The sequence below is a fragment of the Larimichthys crocea genome, chromosome III, assembly GCF_000972845.2.
Source record: "Larimichthys crocea isolate SSNF chromosome III, L_crocea_2.0, whole genome shotgun sequence".
Classification (NCBI taxonomy): Eukaryota; Metazoa; Chordata; class Actinopteri; family Sciaenidae; genus Larimichthys; species Larimichthys crocea.
In genome coordinates this window covers 14,901,570-14,924,289 of record NC_040013.1, presented here as the reverse complement: position 1 = coordinate 14,924,289, position 22,720 = coordinate 14,901,570, and the positions used below count along the sequence as shown (strand labels likewise).

Here is a 22,720-nt window from a genome sequence, read left to right as displayed (position 1 = left end):
TGAAAAATGATGATGCCCCCCTGATTTTGTCCCAATAACTGTTTAAGCAGCAATTAAATATGGATTAGCCTCTCATTATGGTGGTCAGTGCCAGACAGAAGTTGAGGAGAAAAGACAGTTCACACAGTTCAACTCAGGGGAACAGGTGGTCATGTGCGTGAGATGACTTCAACCAGGACACTTTCACAGTGTCGGGCTTGCTTGTTGGTCATATTATCTACCCATTCTTACCTACCTGCTCGCCTCTCATTGAAAATAATTTATGAGGCATGTTAATCGCTCCCCTTCTGAAAAGACCATTACTCTTTAATGTGAACATGCCCTAACCCCCAAATTCCACCGGGCACGGATGCTCTGGGTTGGGTCGCGCTTGCCGCAGCGACATGCAGCCATTCTAGTCAATGTTTCAAACCCAATCGGCTACCGGTTCAGAAGCATCCGAGAAGCAGGCCTCTGCTCGGCTCCGCAGGGAATATGCGGCCGTTCTATTTTTGACGGACACCGCAAGCAACCCGTGTCAGTTTGCACAGAGCAGCTCGAGCTGGCGGAAGCCAGACACTGAAACACCATAGAGAATCTGGTGGATTTTCAAACTAAAAAACCTTGTGCAAACTGTCGGTTGGAAAAAAAGACAAAAGCTAAACAAATTAACTATGTAGCACATTTACACACATAGAAGCATATTTGGAAGCACATAAAACAAGGGGAATGACCAAATCTGAGCAAGTAAACAAAGCCTGGCGGGCTAAACGCTTCTGAAACGCTCCCGCTGGGGGTTGAAGTCGCATGGAGGACTGACCAAAACAGCATCACAGCCACGACGTGACAGAGATGTGCCCAGTGGGGTAACTGTCCACAAGAAAGCAAATTCCTGTGTATTTTCCAGAATTGCAAGCTAATCCTTTAAATGACTGACAAACAAATAAAAAGTAAAGTGTTTTGTGAGCATAAATAAAATCTTCATGAGCTGTGAAAGTCACTAGATGTTTCTCCAGAGAATATCTGCTTTTACTTTACTGTCCTTTTCTAGCTATCAAGTCGTCAAATTGGGCCGCAGCACTGCAGGCTCTGATTACTTGAAAAAGTATACTCAGCACTGTGGCATCTCTAGCTGTGGTTTGTAAGGAAAAATACACTTAAGCGAAGACAGTGCAGTTAATTTTAAATGCATGTGACAGTTTGAGTTTGAGAAGAAACAGCATCACAGTTCAACCTCATGTTGCAGGTGGACAGACATCTTTAGTTACACTCTGGGATTCACATGTTGGCTGCTTTGCCAGCTTTGTTTAAGTTTCCAGCTTGGGAAAGTGAAAGATCACCGTTTGAGCCGGAGTAAGTGTAGCAACAATAAGATACAAGAGTACAAAGGTTATTTGATGCTGGCATTAAAAAAGCATTCGTGTCCGTGAACCATTTTAAGGAAACCAAACATTTACCCTGTGAGCTTTGTGTCGAATCAAACAATGTTCCTTTAGGGAGATGTTTTTGCATATTTCATTTTTTATTGTTCCAAAAATGTATTTTCAATTTTAAAACAATAATTGTCTTTATGAGTACTTCCAATTAAAACCGTTCCTGCTGTGCTTTGTGGATTATCCAAAGTGTGTAAAGTATTTTTTTCCACACCACAAAACCACCACAAAATAAGGTTGAAACGTTAGATACCGTGCCTCAAAACCTTGACAAAGAAAACCAAAACTGATTGTTGAATACGACCAGAAGTACTGCAAGTGAGGGAATCTGGTGTTCTTTTATTTATTGTGTGAACCAACTTGTTTTGTTTCATCAGTGTGTTTTGCACCGTTTCATCTAATCTATTTGCAATACAAAAAAACTAATAAACCAACACCACTTTGATTGATATTCCCTCAAGTGCACAGAAAGTAATAAAAATTAAGAATAAAGAAAGAAAAACTGAAATATTCGTTTTTGAAAATTAACTTTTTTTGTACATATTTCATGCATAACACATTTGAGTATTTGGCACTGTCAGACAAAGTGTGAATGAGAGAAGCACACTAATCCAGAAAGTAACCTTCAGACAAATAATTATATTGAAAATACAAGATTTAAACAGATGAAATGTACATAAACCCATTGTTGTTATTGCTATTTATATATTGGTTAAATAAATATAATTAGTCTCTTAACAGATAATTAATCTTCCAGATTTTTACGTCAGTGTGTTGCTAACAAAGCTCCAGCTGCATCTTTTAGATGTCGCAGATTTAGATGTCAGTTTTTCCTTTTGTGGTTTGTAAATTATCTTTCAGTTTGTTTCTTTACTTTTTTTGAGTCATTGCATGTATGGTTTTGTTGGTCTCTGTGCCAATGTACACAGCTTTTATACGTGGAATGAATGGAAAGATTTATTTTTTGAAGCGTCAGTGTTATACTATACATTTAAGATCAGTCTTATAGAAACAGTGAAAAACTGCTTCCTGATTTGTGAGCTCCCATAAAGAGGCCAAAAGAGGAAAAACACTCCTCTGCAGCTTCTTTACAGTCGAGAGCCATGTCAGATCTGTCTCTGTCGCGTCCAACTTCTTTCAGCTGGCGTGCACAGCGGTGTTGTAATATTAAAGTTCATTGCTCAGACTCTTAACTGAACTTGGACGCTCTTTCCGTGAGCTGTACAACCTGGACTTGTCAGAGGAACGCCCAGTGGAACACACATGCTGCAATTATTTAGCTTTCTGATTGCACCAAATTGAATTTGTGATGTTTGTGAAGGAAATTAATTTACTCCTTAAAATAGTGCCTGCTATTATTTACAGGTAGTAGCCAAACACTATTCTTCTATGCCGGAGCCAGCTATAACCAGCCAACTTACAAGATCTCCTTTATGTATCGCACAATTCATACCAGATTGATAGGGAATTCCTTTCAGTCTGGGTATTAGAAAGCCTTTGTTCTTGTTTCTTTGATGTGTTTTGTGTAAACTGCAACAGACAACTGGTTTGTCTGTGAGGTCGGGTTCTCCTATAACAATAGACGTGATTCCAGGAAGGCTTCATTACGTCGGCCAGATGGATAAACAAATGCACCAGCAAACTGCAAGGTGGATGGTCTTAAATATTCCTCTGTGCTTATAGCTTTAGCTTCACCACTTCACTTTCACTTTCTTGGTGTGATTGGATTTCCCACAAACTGAGTGTAAGGCACTGCAGGGCAGGTTGTCAAAAAACGGTGAGAAACTGGAGCTGGCATCTGTTTGATATGAGATCATGTTTAGTTTGGATCTTTTTCTGATCCGTCATCCAGAGTGGGCAAGGATTTCTTGTGTTGGCTCAGCCTTTACTTTGGATACGGACTGGAAAGGCCCCAGATATGAATGAAAGTGGAAATACTATTCCTGTTTTTCTTTTTTTGAACATTTGATTACAGTTCTGAACAGTATTGTGAAGACTGACTGAAGACTGATTGATTTTCTTCTGATCAGTATTCAAGGTTGGATTAATTTTCAACACTCAAACATCATCAAAAGCTGCCTGACTCATTACAGAAAAAATATAGTCATTAGGATACTGATGCTAAATGTAGATAAGAACAATCACTAAGAGTCTACAGCTACACTCGTGGCTCTATGAGCCTATACTCTACACACTACATCCAAAACTCAGACTCAAGTTTTTGAATACTGCCTTTTTGCTTGTGTTTGACCTTTTTCTCTCTTTGCTTTGGGTTCACACCTCCCTGGATTTGTCTGCCTGTCACCATTTCAGCTCATTCTGTCTGTCCTACTTCACCACAAAACTCTGGATCAACTCACTCAACCTCAACGTCCTCCTTTTTGAATAACTTTTTTTAAAAAGCTGTTGTTCAAGTTCTGTTTTTGGGGACTCCATGATGGTGAAAAGTCAAGGATCACCAAAGTCTATGACCAAAAATTCATGGCAGTGCAGCCAATAGTTATTCAGTTGTTCAACGTGGTGAACCCACTGACTGGCCCCCTATAAAGCCATGCTGCTACCGTGACTAATAACCTGTAAAGTAAATCATTTTTAGAGAAATGACTAACCACACTGAATAATTCAATCACATATACAACAAACAAATCAAATATCTAAAATCTCCCCAAAAGAACCAACAATCTAGACATATTTCGGTTTAATATCCACCAGAGTCATGTCTTTGGAGATCAAATAATCTTTGTCAAATATTAAATCAGGTCACAGCTACACAACTAACTACCTAATGAAATAAAGAAAATCAAAATATTTGTGGCGTATCACTTTCAACAAAATGCTATTCAGATGTACTGTGGGTAAATCAACCGTTTCTTTGCTTTGTTTCTAGAAAATGTAATTGTTTGATGATGAACAATGTTGGTGGATGGCATTAGGCATTAGACCTCCCTGTGTGTCACATCTGGACAGCTTGCTAAACCACTGAGTCACACTGCAGCCCAACAGAGGGGTCTCTATAGTGATCGGACTCATGGCAAAAAAAAGTCTGTGGTATTGCAGATGAGGCGAGTACAGTATATCGGTTTCATCTCCAGATAATGGTGTAATTGTTCCTTTCTTCTTATGGTTAGTCACATCTTTCATGGTCTTCTTTATCTCCCCCTCTTTGGCTGTCACGTGGCACTCAGAGCTACAAATATGGGAAGACATTCAACACGCCATTCATGGAGGCACGATGGATATATCAACCAATTAGGATGTGGGTGATAATCCTGAAAGGAATGGAGATGAAGGGAAACAGAGTGCGATATGTGGGTAAGGTTTGAAGTTGGTGGTGTTTTGGCGTCTCTGGGCCCCGCAGACCAAGGCCTCCTACTGTCCCCTGAGTGTATGACTCCTTTGTGTCTCATCCATACCTAACATTCAGGGTCTGCTGTGTTTCTCCTGAGTTTGAAAACAGAATCACACTAAAGGAATTTGGATCGTAGCTGGTGTTATTGTGTGGAAGGAAGGCCCCATGTCCTTGCAAACATCTGTGTGAAGATGGATAGTGTTGGGACTCATAACCTCGGCAATATTAGCACATGAAAGGTAGAGAGACTGCAGGAGGGCTATTTTAACTGCTCATAGGGGCCCCTCTATTAGCCTCCCATTCATTCTCAAACAGACACACACATGCCGCTGTTATTACACACTGCATGTTGGTCACTTTCAACATCCGTCGCAGTAACTAACTCTTCTGAGACATTCAGCTGAGTAATTTTGTCATAATTGTGATTAATGTTCTAGCGGGTCACTGGCAGTGTTAAGGCAATTAACAGTGCTCAGTGGCCCCCTCTTTTGCACAATCAACAAGTCATTTACAAATCATTACTCGGGATTTTTCAGAGTCGGAGTGTGCGCTGGTGGAAATGCGCTGCGGGTCATCTGATATGAGAACAGCTATGACTCTGCTAATGTTTCCCTTGGGGAGCGTGATTTCGGTGCACACAATGCCCAAGGGCAGTGGCCTGGTTTCGGACAGGGGGGGTAAATAACAACAAAAAGGGTACGCTGGGGTTGAGAGAGAGCGGGAAGAAAACACACACAACAGGGCACACACACAAAAAGCTCTGAGAGAATTAAAGTATTGTTTAAATGAATTCTTTATGCAGGATTAGATGCATTTTCTTCTGTGTGCAGGCAATGAGCACATTTACATATCTACTCCGATGTGATGTGAGAAAGAATCAACCTATCTGAAAGAGGGAAAAGCTGCAGACAGCACTGTATGTAAGATATGTATCCTAAATACACAGTGATACATTACATCAGGTATGCAAGTTTTCTTAGTCAGGATCATGTTTGAAAAGTGAACATTTTTCTCTTCCACATTTATAGGGGCTTGTTGACAGTTAATGGAACAATGGAACAGTAATAATTTCAGTGTGTTTATTCATATTAAATATATTCATAACTTCACAGTTCTTTCTCAGACTAAAGTTCATAGCATTATAGGTTTCTAATCCTTAATCTTAAATGTGCCACTTCATCTGTATTTTATGGTCTGTCTCTGTTATACTGTTTCAAAGTCTAAAGCTGTTTGCCAAGGAATGAGACAACCCATCATCCGGAAAAACTATAGATCAATCCCACATGACAGCCAAGTGTCTGCCCTGCAGTAGCTGACCCGCTGCTCTGAGCTAATTGTTGGGAGGGGGTTGAAACAAAAAATACAGTTTTCCTTTGGGATATTAAATCTTAATGCAAAATGTGTCTATTCTCTCTTAGCTTTAATAGAAAAAGAACAAAAACAGAAAGATAAGTTCAGCAGAACAACGCACACATCGTTTCATAAATATGTTTTGCTTTATGTGTGGATGTGGCGGTGACTATAGGAAAAGAAGTTCTTCCAAAAGACATGCAAACCATATTGCCTTTTCACAGAGCACAGTATAATCAGACCTTCAGAGGACCGCAAACTATTCACAAGATTTAGATCACAGTTGCTCAGTAACTGGCCCGATAGTTTTCATTTCGGTCTGAGATATTATTGTTGTGTCGCGGTACTTTACTCTTCCACGGTCCGACCACAGTGACGAAGAAGTGTCTGCATTTTGACCACCTAATGAGCTCCGCGGGGCAATTTTCATGATACGTTGACATTTCTGGTGGTGACAATCTATAAGGGCCTGTAAATTGCTGTGTTCAGCTGCCAGCTGGAGGTAAAGCAAAGTTAATGGTCTTGGCGTAGAGTTAGGAAGTGACATCATACATGGATACATGGATATACACACAAACATTCAAAACTGACCCCAGGTTAACTTTACCACCTTGTAGTTTTTATTAAAAACCGTTCTGACCGGGGAGAGCTATGTTCACTGGGAATTTCTTGAAGTGGCTTTCTATAACCCCTCTTACCCTCACACGCACACATAGACACTCACGTACACGCTAAAATTTTTATATTTTTCACGCTCAGCTTTTCATGATGAATAACCACTAAGTGGAGTTTCATTGGCTGCACATCTGGGAGCCCTTACAGCTAAAGATGGAGGAAACATGTACTGTAAGTTAAATGAGCACATGCACTCCACTCGTCCCTTATTTATGTGTCATTCCTTGCATGTCACATGACAAATCTCTATTCGTCTGTCAAGGTGTCAGTCTTCCTTTTGACATTGTGGTTGAACTCCAAACCCCAGCAGAATTTTGAAGGCAATGCCGAATATGAATTTCATATGTCTTCTCCTGTCTCGCACATTCCTTTGCCTTTGAGTAAATCAATACAGCCCTAGCTGTACGGCTCATACCAAGGTGCTGACTAGCTTTCAGTTTTATTCTTTTTCGGGGTTTTTTCAGGATGTTTCACAATAGCATAAAACACAGCTTTGCGACACAGACTTTAATTTTACTTTTAATCTCCTAATTTTAACAGTTGTTCTTTATCTTAAAGTGGCAGTGAGACACAGCTGATGGCGCTTGTGAGCTTGTCTCTCAGGTTTTGCTTGAATGGACATGTGAAACATATTGAGGCAAGCAGATCTGCGGTGTGTTTATTTAGGCTTGGTGCCCAGCTAGCCTCAAGTACCAACATGCTACTGAGGAAGATCACTTGTGTAAATCTGCCAATTATTAATTTAATTACAGTGTTCTGTTACGCTTCAGTAAACTTGATGTGCAGATGTATTAGTGATTTAATGTGGCTCATTTAATTTCTGTGGCCTCTTGTTTATTGGAGACATTTTATGGAAGAATCCTCATTAATGTATACGTTGGCTGTTTTATTTCTCAGATACAACACATTTTATATGAATGACCTAGTTTTACAAGCAATGTGTGATGTTTTTCAAACATTTTTTGCATTTTATTTTTTCACATTTTACCATTTATAGGTGAATGTGATCTGCACATAAATATATAGTTAAACCTTTTACATCCCCCTTTCACTACATTTCAGGCTTCATGGCACCAGTCACACCACCTGCATGGTTTAACTAGTGGTTGTTGGCAGTGATCCCAAGAAAACAATGGGTTTTGAACTATTACAAACAACTGCTTTCAATTAGAAGACATGTCACACATGTACGTTTTTTGTGCAGCCCACATAGATCTGTGATAATGGAGCCTCTCAGCTACATGCATGGTCAAATACTGATGATAGAAAGCAAACGACATGTTAGATATTTGTTTTATAAAGTTTATTTGAAATATTCTCAGTGAACAGTTTTAAAGATATTTTATTCAGAGTACAAGTACTGTAAGATCTGAGGATCTATCCTCCGTATGATTGATAAAATGTGACTTAAGACAAGCTGCCCAATCTTCACATTACTGGAGAGGAAAATACTTGTTGCTACCTGCAGATTCCTGTAGCGATATGAGTTTAACACAATCATACATTGATTATAGCTGATTCCCACTCCAAAGTGGCATACTAGAGCTATATCACTGGCTAAATCAATGGTTTTACCTCCTACAAAAGCTGTTGATCCTGCTTTTATCCCTCCACTTCAAAGCCAATCAGTAAACACAGAAAAATGGGTTGTGGACTTCCACCCACCACCCCTTTATATCTCCCTGATGTTTCAATCAGTGGACCACTCTGTACTCATGTATCTCATGCCTCACCTCACACAATGCCCTTAGAGGGAAGTTAAAAGTTCATTCCTTTTAGCTCTAATGTTTTCCTAATGGTCGCTTGTTGAGTTAATAGTTAAATAACAGGCAGGATCATTGTCCTTGGCTCTCGTTTGCCCTTGTGAGTAAAGCTAAACACATGTCCGCACATCAAAGTCTTCAGATTTACCCTCTGACCAGTACAGTAAGATTACAGCAGCTGTGTGCTGGCCCTGGAAAAGCTCACTATACACTGAGCACAGGAGTCACTTAACTGAACTGTGTGTGCATCAGTTTGTGTATTTATATTGTAAAGGCTCATGACGTGTATAGGAAAGCATACATTACGATAGTAACCAATAGTAACAGTAACCAACATTTTAAAGATTTCCCTTTTTTTTTTACTGACCAACTGTATGCAAGTTTTACTAAAAACACTGTCTGGATGAGTCAATTGTGCGAATACAGTTCCTTAATTTAAATGTTTAGATTTAATATATAAATGCATTAAAGAGTACAAAAATAAAACATTTGTATAATATTAATTTTACATATGACATAAGGAGATTTAAATGAATAGATGAATGTTAAATGCAACTACACATTCAATGACCAAAGAGAACAGAATAGAAACGGCACAATTAACATAAAATATAAAGACAAAAGACAGAATTTAATGATCAGACTTAGTGAGTAATAGTAAATTTTGTATACATCAGATATAAAGTGCATTGCTATCTGCAAGACAGTTGTAGGTAGATCTATTCATTGACAGTAATGGTTCTACAGTACTACTTTCTCTACTGCATCAACATCGTGTTTTAATTACTGATGTGGTAACTTCTGTACACCCTTCTTTGTAATTCAGTCAGAATCCATCTAGCATGATTTAAACTTTCTGACATCGATTTAGCAAGACAGATAACTGTGACACAACTTGTTCTTAACATCTCTTGTTAAGAGACACAGTTTGATGCTTCCAGTAAATTTCGACTTATTGGTTGCTCAATTAAAAGTGTTTGGGATCCAGATGTTCAGCTTTGCTCTAAGAATGAAAAAGAAAATAACAACATGTTGGGTAACACAGAGCTGTGTAATCACAGCCGCAGAACAGCTCAGGAAATGCTCGAGCTCATTTGGCATCCTAACTTCCATCACAAAAACATTGTAATTGCCATTTTTACTAGGATCTTTTATACATCTTATATTCAGTCTGGGGGCAGGGTAAGCACCCTTTGAAATTCCATGGTGCCAATTAACTTGAAACTTTGAATACAACTTGGCAAACTCTGCCGCTCTGCCATTCCTTTGAAACTATACATTTCTGTTCATCATTGTGTACAATTTAAACTCACAGATTATAAGGATAAACAAATCTCATGTTTAGAATTAGTTATAATAAATCTCCTGGCTCGGCAGTCCACAGGACTGTGGGATACAAACTCATGTTTGTTGCGAAGAAAACCCTCCCGCTGACCTCCATCTTACCCCCTTAAACACTTTGAACCTAGGGTAGATCCCTTTTCCTAAATGACAGAGAGGCCAAAGGACAAGAAAATCTCCAAAAATAGTTCTTTACTGTTGAACTCCATTAACAAAAAAGTATATACATTATAGTTAGAAAAACATACACACACAGATATAATTGCACTTTGCAGTAATAACATCTATGATCTCTATAAGTGGTGAAGGAGGTGATGGTGAAGATGGTGAAAACGGCGCCAGGGCTGGTGGATTAGTGTTCATGATGAGTTGCAGGTTTACTCCATGCAAAAGGCTGCAGTGTAGCAGCCAGGATAAGTGCTGTACAACATACCAGATGATCTCATATCACATGTTAAATGGCTGTGATGGCTCAGGAGGAGCTCTGCGGGAACTTTTAGTTCCCCTGTTTGGATTTCTTCATCCTAGAAGGGAAAAGCAAATTTGAGTTTTATAAGAACAAAATAGATGTGAAGAAAATGAGGACATAAATATGGTATACGATTATGCATGGTTAAGAGCTGAAACATAACTCTGGCTGAGTGACCAATTTGTATTATGTCCATCTAGACAAATACTTGGCTGTGAAAATGTAACTTGTAAACACCATATTGGAAATAAATGAGTATTTATGCGTATGTGTTTGGATGAAACAGCTGTTTCAAGTTTATAGGGCCAAAATGTTTGTTGACCTGTAATGAAGAACTTAACATTTTAGCCCATTAAAGCTGAATTTATCCATGCTGGTTCTCCTTTTAGACTATTGCTTTTTTATTTTTCCATTATTCAGTTTTGAGTTTTATATGTCATTGTCGTCTTTCCAAGAGTAAACTTTTCACTCCATTTCTGGTAAATCAAAAAAAAAAATGTGTAAGATCTAATTTTGCAGAACATTCATTTGCAGCAGTTGCGGTGTGATTTACACATACCAGTGCACATACTGTATATAAACTGTATAAACACTCGAATCTGGGTGGGCACTTTAATTATTGACATTGGAGTAATACTCCTCCGAGGCTGATGCATTGCAGCTGATAAAAAAGGTAATCATGGTCTTGTTTAGCAGGCTAAAGAGTAGCATAATGCATGAGTTACAATTGTGTTCCGTTACACACATTGTAAATAAGTTTGTCCCTCCTTCCCTTTGAATGTATGTGTAATTGGAAACACATTAGGTCTGATCCATTTTAAATGGCCACCGTCTACTCTCTGCATGGGCTGTTTTGTTATGCAGAGGACCGCTCACACCTCAGCCAGTGAAGGGCTCCACAATCATCCTCGAGACAGTCTGTCTGCGGGACTGTGGGCGGGTCAGTCAGTGGATATTTAGTGTGTGTGTGTGTCAGAAGATGGAGCACAGGGGTGACATTAACATCCTCTGTGGGTCAGTAAAAGCGGGAGCGCATTAATATTCTGTGGAAAGACAGGAAATTCACTTTTTGCATCTTTTGCTGTCTCCACGACACGCTGAGAGTGTGATGCATCCCCACGATATGACTGCACAGAGTTCAGGATGGCAACTTGATCCCTTCTATAAACTTTATGGTGCCAACGTTTTTGTTTTTTTCAGTATAGTGTCCTCGGGGCAGGAAGGAGACAGTTGATATTGGCGTTGACTTTTAGCCTTCTCAATCTCAGACCAATTTTCATATTACATTAAGTGACCAAAAGAGAAATTTAACTCTATATTGAGTTATTGACTGTGGTATTAGTCCATGTTTTATTAAACCTGTTAACATCTCTCTAGTGAGAGCAGCTTTAACATGGTTTGTGTGTGAAAATGGAACCAGTCCATACTCCCACTTGGTCATGCACCAGCATGTCTTAAGTTGTGGGCTCCATTTTAAATTGGGCTATTAAGAGCTGTTGCTTTCACAATGGCCCATTGATAGATGCACATTTTGTGTGATTGCATTACTTATTCTAAATTCTATAGACTGGAAGTGATTGTATAGCGCTGTACACCTGTTCAAGGTTGACAACTGACACAACACACTGGAGAAAACACTAAATCCAAAACCAAAATCAGCCTGGTATGTTTGCAACTTACTTGTTGATAGCATTCTTCAGGTACTGCTGCAGCCACCGGATCTCGGGGTTCACACACACCTCTTTGCTTGTCTTCAGCTTGGCACTGATTAGAAAAAAAAAGAGAGAAAAGGTCAATAAATGCTAGTAATGCCTCAGCTGAAGATAAAAGGGTGAATTATGCAAAATCTGTGGCATCAGGTGTCTTGATGCATTGTTATTAAACAGACTGAATTAACACTGTCATGCCAGTTTGACACACACTGAGAGCTCTTTCATAGTGGTGACCGATCACTCTTTTACCCTACATGTGATGCTGTTACATATATTCTTCTCAAACATCGTACCCTTAAAGTTTCACCCTTGAACTACCCAATTAATGTGCATGAAGCGTGAGGGGTCAGTCCTTCAACATGTGGCTACAGGCTACTTTCTAAAACCAGCATAACCCTGTGGTTATTTACAGAACGGGTCACCACTGGATCAAATGTCCCTATGTGGAATATCATACCTCTTCCTGGTTTTGAGTAACTAAAAACAGTTTTTCTCTCTTCCTGTGTATTTGTAAGACCTGCCAATGCTGTTTCTCACATTTCTTAACATTAAGCTGTTCCTCTTGTTTCCGCTCCGTCGTGACCAATGGCATTGTGCCTGTGTTGCTGCACATTTTCATCTGTAAATGCAGTCCACACGAGCCGTAAAAACGAATTAGATCAGACCTTAAGGTTGTAAGCGCAGTATGACGAGGAAACGCTGCGTGACAAGCAAATGAAAAGCAAACCCAATTACAAACCCACAATTATTGCTTTCCTGTTGAAAACAAAACTGCATCCAATTTCCACCTCCCTTTCACGTTTACTCATACTCAAATGGAGCACTTCCTGTGGATGCGCCAGTCGGCCTGTGGTAAAAGCGACTAGCTTTCTGTGCATGTGTGTGAAAGCGAGTGACAAAGGGGCGTGTGTGTACACATGCATGCACAATTCTTTTCTCTTGCCTGCCACCTCTTTGAGATTGATGGTGAGAAATGCCCGACAAGGAGGAAACCTGTTTTGACGTTTTAAGGCTCAGGGGAAAAAAAAGAAAAAAAGGAAAAGATTGTTATGTGTTTGTGTGAGTGTCACTCACTGAAACCGGTGTCAAAAACAATACTCACATCACTTGGAAGGGGCAGTTGGGCGTGTGGATGAACCTAAGCTCTCGAATGTAGCTTCGTGGGATGTTGTTGACTGTTGAGCGACAGTAGCATCTCTCCACCAGGCTGATGGGCTTCGCTGAGAAAGAGAAGAAGAGATGGGTCTCAGTTACACATTTCCAGTAAAGCATGCTTCAAGGAATGCAATAAAACAGATTAGATGACGGCGATGAGCTCATGTAGAAACTGCTAGACATATTCTGTTGAACAGAAGTAATTACAGTGATTACGACAATCAGATAATCTGAAAATAATACAGACAAGAAATAAATCCATATACAACATCCTCTCTGACAGATTTAAACGTGGGTGCAGAGGCACTAAACAAATCTGCAGGAATTTGTTCATACACGCAAACAGCCCCTGCACTGCAGGCCTACTCAGTCTTGTCAGATTGGCAGAAGAATGTTTCATCAATCCATTATCCAGAGCCAACATTAAATCAAAATCATATTTATTTCTTTTGCTTGCCCCACAGAACACACACAGAAGTGTATGCCCACAAGGACCCACAAAGTCTTTCAGTCAATCATAACAGTAGGTGGTGTGGTCCTTAAACCTCGTGATAGATGAGAATACTTTCCACTACAACCTCAACTTTTAGATTTGTTGATTAATGTGGAAAAATAAAGACTACTATATTTTCTTTTTTTATCCTACTTGTCAACACTTTGGGTTAATCAGACTAACAGTGTTGGGAAAATACATGAAATTAAGTATCAGGTGGGTGTAAGTGCTCTCAGAGTATTAAAGACAAGGACCGAACATGTTCTTGTCAGTGAGTATTTAAAGAGAAACTGTTGTTGACACAAACAGATGGTGAGAAGAACCGCGAGGCCTGTAGATTAAACCTTATGGTAATTGGGTTTTTTTTTTTACACATGATCTCATGGTATTAACATGATAAAAGGAGCAACACCTTCAAGTTACGTGACTGATGTCGCCATGTAGAGTAGCTGTGGCTTTGTCTTATAGATGCCTCATTTGCCCGTAATTAAAAGAAAACAAAAGAGCCGAACAAATACACACGTTGGTCGGTGATCCGACAGCGGATTTCTCACTACTTACTGGAGCCACATGTACGGCATGCTGGAGCTTTACGCACGGCGGAAAATGGTTTTTCTCACTCCAGAAGCGCACGCATTCATTAGCCTACATTAACATTTGTGGCATAAAAATAATATTTTTCATTAAAATAAAGAGGTCACTGGTTTAATTGACATTTAGGTCAGGCATCATTTGCACTTTGATGTGAATTTGGCATTGGAATTAAATATCTGTGTTTTGGTTGATTTGTCACTAAAAATGAGACTACAACACATCACTTTAAAAAAAATTTGGATCAACATAAAACAATTGTAATTTAAATATTAAACAACAGGTGTGGAATGGAAATGCTTCAATCTGTTAGACGCTTATTTTAACACTCTCCTGCACTGATGCGTCTTTAATCTTTTAGTTTTCTAAAAAAAATAATAATAATAATAATAAAAACTCTTAAGGGCTATGATAGTGAAATAATGAAAATAAGATTATTAAACAACCTATAATAACTTGTATAAAACCATTGGTCTACTTTACACCGACAGCAGCGACAAAAAGTCCAAATAAACCCGAAACAACAACACAGCAAAGCAATAATTTCATACCTTGTGATGGAGGCGCATATATCACCATGAACGCAGCCACGACCGCCAGCAGTTTCACATCCATTCTGCGATAATGCCACTGAGATTTGATCCTGCTCAGAGTAAAGTCCAGAGGAGCTGTGGCAGACAGGACCGCGGCGGAGTGTTAAATTACGCACCAATGTAAAGCCAGCCAGAAAAACAGCCATCACTTCCGGTACTTGATACCAAAATAAAAGCAATACAGGAAACTTGCTTTGTTGCACCAAAACAAGTAACGCAGTTTATCAAATTACAAACCAACACATATTATGATATATTTTTCTTCAAAGTATGTAAGTGATTAAAGCCTACTTACTCTACAATGTTTGAGTTATGTGCTTTTATTTTGTAAAATATACATTTGTTTCCTGCTTTATTGGGGTAAGCTCGGGATAAATTGACTGCCAGGCATCCAAATTACGCACAGGGTTCAATGGAGACGCATCAAACCATCACGACCCCCCACTCCACACACACACACGTCTTCTTTTTATCATGATTTAAAACTCATGTGCCTTAATTTAGTAATTTATGGAATACTTCTTGGTATGACCATCAAACTTTACAGCAAGTTAATTTGGTTGTATTTTTAGATTAATTAAATAATGTAAGAAAACAAGTTAAAAAAAAATTCCCCCCAGGCAAACACAGTAAATTTTCCTCTGCTCTACATGGTCCTTCTGGGTGTTGCTGCAGCTATGAAAAGAAACAGGAGACTGTAGACATTTGGACTCATGTGTTTGTTTTTAGTCATGGATTGTCTTCTCGGGGACTTCATTGGCCCAAATTAATTAAAAGCTAAAAGTGTAACTGGAGAGGACTCACTTGAATGTGAAGTGTTCTGTTACGTTGATGCTCTAATAAATAGACAAGGGGGATATAGAAACAAAACACACACACACGACAACATACACACCTCCCAGTGTGTTTGGTTTAAGTAAATCCCTAAACAATTGCCTTTATTCAGCCTGCAGAAAATTTCAAATTTGTGTGTGTGTACATGCACATCTTTACTGTTTAGGGATATTATTAGCGTATTTAATGGGATGCAGATGTGAAATCTGTTTCCAGACGTTTAGCTTTCATCTTCCAGAGCCAACACTCCAGTGTATGTGTGTGTTATATGAGTAAATGTGTACTTTGAGTGTGGGTGCAGACATTTGTTCTTGGAGATCTGAGATGAAAACATAAATGAGCCTTGTCTTTTGCACTGATTACACACTGACTTACTCAAATGCTTTAATACCTGAAATACCTTTACAGACTTGTCTAAGCCGAATACACACAACTGAACAAAATGCAGTTCCACAATATAAATATATCCCTAAATCTTTCATTGAGTACTATATAAAAGCATGTATTTACATAGACTGAGGATATGTTTTGCTGAATTTTTGTGAATCGCAGTGCAACATGAAAAATGTGCAAGAGTGGCTGCTTTTGTGTTTTTTATTCTTTCTTTTTACAGCTATTGGAGACATATCCTTTCAGCGCACAACTGTGGGAAAGTGAACCACCTGCTGACAGCACATTTTCTCATGAAAATGAGTGAGGAATAGAAAAGGGTAGTTCAAGGAGAATAACAGAGTTTTACGCTTGTGATTTAATGCACCCAGCCAGCATCATGTGTTAAGTACAAATCCACCTAGATGTAAGTAATATGGGCAATATCTGTTTCAAGGATTAAGTATTAATGTATAGTACATTCAAAATGTTAGTATAGGTTGTGAGAGCACTTCACAACCTATACTTGTGTGCGTCCCTACAGTGCAGACTGTCGGTGTTTTGGATCTCAGACTGTCATTATAGATGATGCCATGGAGACCAGACAGACAAGAGAGGGCGTATGGAGCAGAATCAGCTGGCAGCTGAATGGCCACATATTGACTTCTCTCACAGGCCTTGTGTGTGTGTGTGTATGTGTGTGTGTGTATGTGTAAGAGACAGAGAGAGAGAGGGGAAAAAGACAGAATAAGCAAAGAGGAAAAGAGCCCAGTACGAGAGCCAAAGTATTTGGGTGTCTCAGCTTGGAGTAAAAGGTGACTTCAGAGGGTTTCAGATCAAAGCTCCACCTATCACAACAGCTCTTTAACCTGCCCACTCTCACATAGGATTTCTGATAAATTATTACAATACGCATTTTTTCATCCATTCATTTCCCCGTTCCCTTCCCAGACCTGTGTGAGCCTGCACAAACAATAAAAGTGTGCTGTGGTTTGCGCAAGCACAAATACAAATGGAAGTAATTTGGCTCAAACACACACACACACACACATACAGACACATGAGTATTGTAAATAGGGGCCAATCTGTGTCATGGGAGAGAAGTCAGAGAAGATCCAAGTATTTCAACATTTCTGCCACAATCAGCAAGATTTACTTTCGTCTACTGAGGTGAATGGACTATAACAGTTTGGCAGCACATCCTGCCCAATTGTTTCATCCTTCTTGCATCAACAAGTTCGCGGTCTGCATCTTCCCGAAATTAAAACCTTCTTTTTTCACCAGGATTTGTTTATATAAATGATTTATTGAGTATCTTCTCTAATACAGAAACTTAAAGAAAGTGTTGACTCACACTCACATTTTAGGATATTTTGGGGTTGGATAGTGAATGAATATGCATGTTGCAAGATTCGTTTTTAGTGATTTGAGTGCAAGTTGCACACAGTGAACATACACTGTTATGTTTTACTCACACCTGTGCAGGGTACTGTATATTTGTCTGACAAAAATTGTGGTGTCCTGTTCTGTAGCCCATCTGTCTGTCTGTCTGTTTTGGGGGGTCTCACTCCAGGGGCTCCGTCTCCTGCTCTCTGCAGGTCGTTTCTTACTGTACTCTCAGAGAACACGGTAAGCACTTTTATTTGACTGCAAGTGTAAATCACACGTCAGGTTTTTCTCTGAAGCTCCGAACACGTAGCAGGTGTCCTCTGGGGGGGTTTTTCGGACGAAAAACCATGAGAATGTTTACGACTATCAAGTTTGATGAACTCTGTTTTGGCTGTTTTATCCTTCTCTGTTTTCTCTCTTTCAGTTTCACTTTTGCATTATTGCCATGACTTGTAAATATATTTGTGTTGCCAAAGAGGAAGAAAACTGTGGATAAAGGAGAACGAGGAAAAAAAGCAAATGTGATTCAAAGAACAAATCATTATGTATCTTCTGAGTCATGTCGGAAGCTAATTTCTATTGTGTGTGTTTCTGTACAGTTATATATTTCTTTCTCACATTTGCAAAAACAGTTTAAACCACGTACCTACTGTACCAAAGATTCTGAGCCCAATAAGTCTCATAACTTCTGAATTTCAAATCTACACACATGAGGCAGCCTCATCATAATAACACTTAAACAAAGCTACTTTTTAATAGTTCCTATCTAAATATTTAAAAAGCTCACATTACATCATTCTGCAACGGTAAATGGATTTGCAGACTGTCGATGATGAGCTTGTAAAAACATGAATCTGTCATATGCCAACAGATTGTTAAACATTCCTTACCTACTATTCACCTTTAAAGAGAGACCACGTGACCCAGGAGGCAGGAGTATGGATGGCTGAACGTATTATGTTGGAGTCTTCAGCTTCCATAGATCACACTTTGCTTTGAAAACGTACAGGCAACTGGCCTCAGTGGGGGATCTGCCACTTCTCCATTGAGGCTCTGTGAGGCTGAGGGCCTGCTGGCTGAGCCTTTGTCTGGTTTCCACTACATCCTCCAGAGAGTCACGAGCCCGGTGCCTTCATACCGCCATATGGACCACCTCAATGGCCTGTCAACAAAGTCTTCAGCCATAGATGTTGAATCAAAAGAGAAACAATGCACTGGACAGTGCCTTTATAATCACTTGTAGGTTTTAAACCAATAAACAAATATAACAGCAAAAAAACACTTCCTGTATAATTTTATCTCTCAAAAAAAACAAAAAACTTCCAAGTCAAATAATACGGAAAAATTTCACTATTTCTTTCTGGTCAGACTCAACACTTTTTGTTGCTTTTCTTCCTAAGCAGGCACTGTTTACAGATTTCCCTTGCTGCTCTTGCTAATTTCTGCTCTGTCTTTTCTTATTTCAAATTAGATATATCACAGCATCAAGTTATAATCTCCTGTATTGTCCTTCCAAAGTTTGTGAACCACACAAAAATCCTTTTTGCGTCACAATGCTGTCATCACATGCTTTAATCAAAATTATAATTTTTGCAATAAATTGCACATGACCCATTATCCTGTGTCTTTTGGCTTGCTGTGCACAAAAACATATTATTGTTACCGCAGGCAAGAAACTAGAGTTATATTACCAACAAACAGCAGGGTTTTTGCAGTCAGATACCTGTTAAGACACGGTAAATAAAAAATGTGTCTTCCCAGGTTCCATTAAATCATGAAGTCAGGTTTAAAGTCAGTTCTGCTAGTTTTTTTATGGTTTCAGCTGTGAGTTTATGCCAGAATGAGCCACATGAACTACAGCTGGCAAGGTTGATCCATGTAGTTTGACACCTGGTGGCCACGGGAACAAAAACTCTTCAGCTGCTTCTGTGATGTTGCCCAGGAGGAGCCTAGGGATACATTAAGGTTCATGGTAACACTGCTGAATCTGCTTTTTGAAGTCAAAGACTGATGATATACTGTTGTCATGCAGTTACGGGTTTTGTAAATTGAAGGAATGCTATTGCGGTATATCATTTTGATTCTTATTCCCGAAAAACTCTCTGGAGTAGGTTTCTCAGTGGGTCATAGAGACCTGTGATTCACTCTCACAACATTTAGAGAGGATACGTCATTATATTGATGATTGGAGCATAGGTTGTGAGAAAATGTCCTGGGTTCAGACTAATCTATAAAACATGTTGGTTTAGTTTTCTTTCTGTATTGTTATTTCTCAATTCTGTATAAGCTGAAAGCAGCGAACCGTGAACCTGTATATATACGCAGAACATGTTTCTCCACGTGTGTAGATTATTGTTTTGCAACTGTGCATAAACACACACTAAATACCAGGACAGACACACATATGCAAACACACTTTTTTCTCACAAGCAAAAACTCCTGCAGTTTATTTTGTCACTCAAACTGAAAACCACAACACAAACAATATGCCTCATGCCTTAGTCCCAACCACATGTTTAATCCTTGACAAAGGCACTGACACACAATCCCTTTCTCCATATTTCTTTGAGCCTCTTTTGGCTCTTACATTAGTCAAAGCATCCTCACACAGTTGATGTTTTTTCGGCTTGTCCTTAAACCTGATCCATTTGTGTGATAAAAAGCCTGAAAAACACATGGAGCCTGTTAATATTTCATTATTCACCCATCCGTGTGTGTCAAACAACACAACTGTTATCCACTATATTGATCCTGTCTGTCATTAAGCTGGTATGTGGCCATGCAATGTGCTGCGAGAGATGCTGAAACAGGTGAGCGAGTGCCAAAAACAGCTGAAAGCCGCTCAGGCATAAATCAACATGTAAAGATTCTTAGTTTAAACAAAGTGAATAACAACGCTTGCTGCTTGGTAGGAATTACATTTAATGCAATAATCATAAAACATATATTAGTTCCTGTTTATTTTTGGAGATATGATAAACTGTCTGTCAGTGATATTTGTTTGAATTCTTACACCTGACAAGAACATGATTTTATTAGTAAGCCCATGGGGCATCAGGCCTCTCACCACTGCTATTCCCCTTTCCCCCTGTTCATTACACAAAATACAAACAACTTTTATTTCTGGCAGACAGGACCAGCAGTAAATATTCAATAACTCAATAAACTGGCCCAGGCCATAAAAAATTAGCAGGATTCTTATTTTACTCTGACAGTATGAGGCCATCTACAGTCCTCATCCTCACTCTCCCAGAAAGATGTGTTTACATTTTGGAATTCGTATCAGAAACTCATTAAAGGCTAATGAGAAGGTTGATAAATTGATTTTTGGTGAAAAAAGAAAACACAATTGTGTTTTTGTTGAAATTCCAGCTAAATCTGCAGATTGTCAATCCTGACAAGATTCACAGTAAAACCCTGAATGTGGAGCAATCATTACAGTATCCAGTCTCTAAGTGCACAGGACATATCATATATCGTTTCCTAGACTGATCAATTATCGTGGAATCACAGAGTAATTGTAAAGAAAGCACTTTGCCCCAATTTAGCCACATCCTTCTCCTTTCGCTTTGCCACCCCCCGTTTAGGGACAACCCCCCCATGTCTTTCTATTCTCAGTGCTCCACTGAGCCGTAACTCCACAGCTGCTGTCTCTTTACTGCTTTTCCATGCCCAGGTCATTACATAAAACACTTAAAGAGCATTTAAAGAGAGAGTTAAAGCTACAGCTGTCAATCAGAATGATGGAGCAGCTTAATGTGACTGTCACCTTTATGTGCTCTTATTGTAACTTAGCAGGCTATAATAGTAAGACAGCCATGCAGTGTGTGCTTGGGCACAGGTCTGTAGCTGCAATCAAAGGCCTATTAATCAGAGTGAGGAAACGGCACCAGCAGAGAAGCAGAGACAGAGTATCTTGTCCTCTTTCACATGAACAAATACGAGATATTGTTACATGCTATTCATCCTGCATGGCGCCTTTGAAGTTATTCCCCAGCTGGGAAATGGACTGTGATTTTTCATGAAGGCATAAATGAACATGAGGTGGATTATGTGTACAGATCGACTTGCATGTGCACTCACACACAATCATATATGCATACAAACATACAAAGACACAAAAACAAACATGGATGTATATAAAGATAGAAAAATGGATTTATGTGGAAAAAATATTGCATTTGTTGTACAAAAACTGAACTGTGGAGTGGGATTGTGAATATGTAACTTGTGTTGACATGGTGGTTCGTTGGCCTAAAGTTATTTGCCTCTGCTCCTTTATTCTTAATGGGCCGTGTGATCCCTGAGGCCTTCTATCAGCGACATGCATACGTCACCAATGTTCTCTGAGTGGATGAGAAACAAGTAGGGTACGTGACGGAAAAGACCTGCAGAATAGGGAGAAAACAGGAAGCAGGGTCGCTGACAGGTGAGGAGAGAGGACGGGGCAAGAGGAGAAGTACAGATGATGTAGAGGAAAGACAAAGTAACAAGAGGTGAGGGAGAGAAATGAGCAACCAGCTAAAGGTCTGTTTCCAGAGCTGGCTTTGATTAGTGACTGTAACCATGCTCTGTTCCTCATTAAGTCTCCACAGCGTGGAGGTGTAGCAGAGAGAGGGCTAACTCTTTCTGGGAGGTTAGACAATGCAGAGTGAATCAGAGACCTGTCCTGCACTAAATTCATCCTCTGTACATTCCCCCTTCAAACTAAGGTTACCATAATTCAGCAACAGCCTCTGATCTGATTGGTGTTTCCACTTTGGGATTCACGGCCTTTACTGGTGTAAAATATGTGTTTTGGAATAAAGTGATTATCACTGGGGAGCAAAATGCCTCATAAAATGTGTTGGTATCTTCATCAGTGAGGCAACACAGTGGAGAAGTCTCTATTTTCTCTGCTCACCGCTCAATTGTGAGTTTTTCTGCTTGTAAAAATTCAGATCAGGGATATAAAAAATAAAAAATGTATGACAATGATGAATGAGCGAATTGCCCGTTTTTATTATTAATTTGCTACAGGCTAAATCTGTCTTGCAGGCCTTATGATTGGTAACACACTGAACAATGACAATGCTAACACTATGTTCTCATACTTGGCCATTGCAAGCATGTTAGCTCAAAGCATCACAGTGGTTGCTAGTCTGGTTACTAAGGTTTGTTTGTTTGTTTGTTTTGGCCCCCTCTGCATATGCAGTACACTGTAGGGTCCTGGTTTGGGGGTCGAC

The 22,720-nt window shown here is 39.4% G+C and overlaps 1 protein-coding gene across 1 annotated transcript; it reads right to left on the bottom strand.

The window, feature by feature from the left end:
- Nucleotides 1-8,074: 8,074 nt before the first annotated feature.
- cxcl12a (chemokine (C-X-C motif) ligand 12a (stromal cell-derived factor 1)) lies at nt 8,075-15,006 on the bottom strand. Its single transcript, XM_019259616.2, has 4 exons — nt 14,862-15,006; nt 13,174-13,291; nt 12,040-12,123; nt 8,075-10,414 (listed from the first exon to the last, which is right to left on the bottom strand). The coding sequence occupies exons 1-4, from the start codon at nt 14,923-14,925 to the stop codon at nt 10,387-10,389; spliced, it is 294 nt and encodes a 97-aa protein (XP_019115161.2). The 5' UTR covers nt 14,926-15,006; the 3' UTR covers nt 8,075-10,386.
- Nucleotides 15,007-22,720: the final 7,714 nt, after the last annotated feature.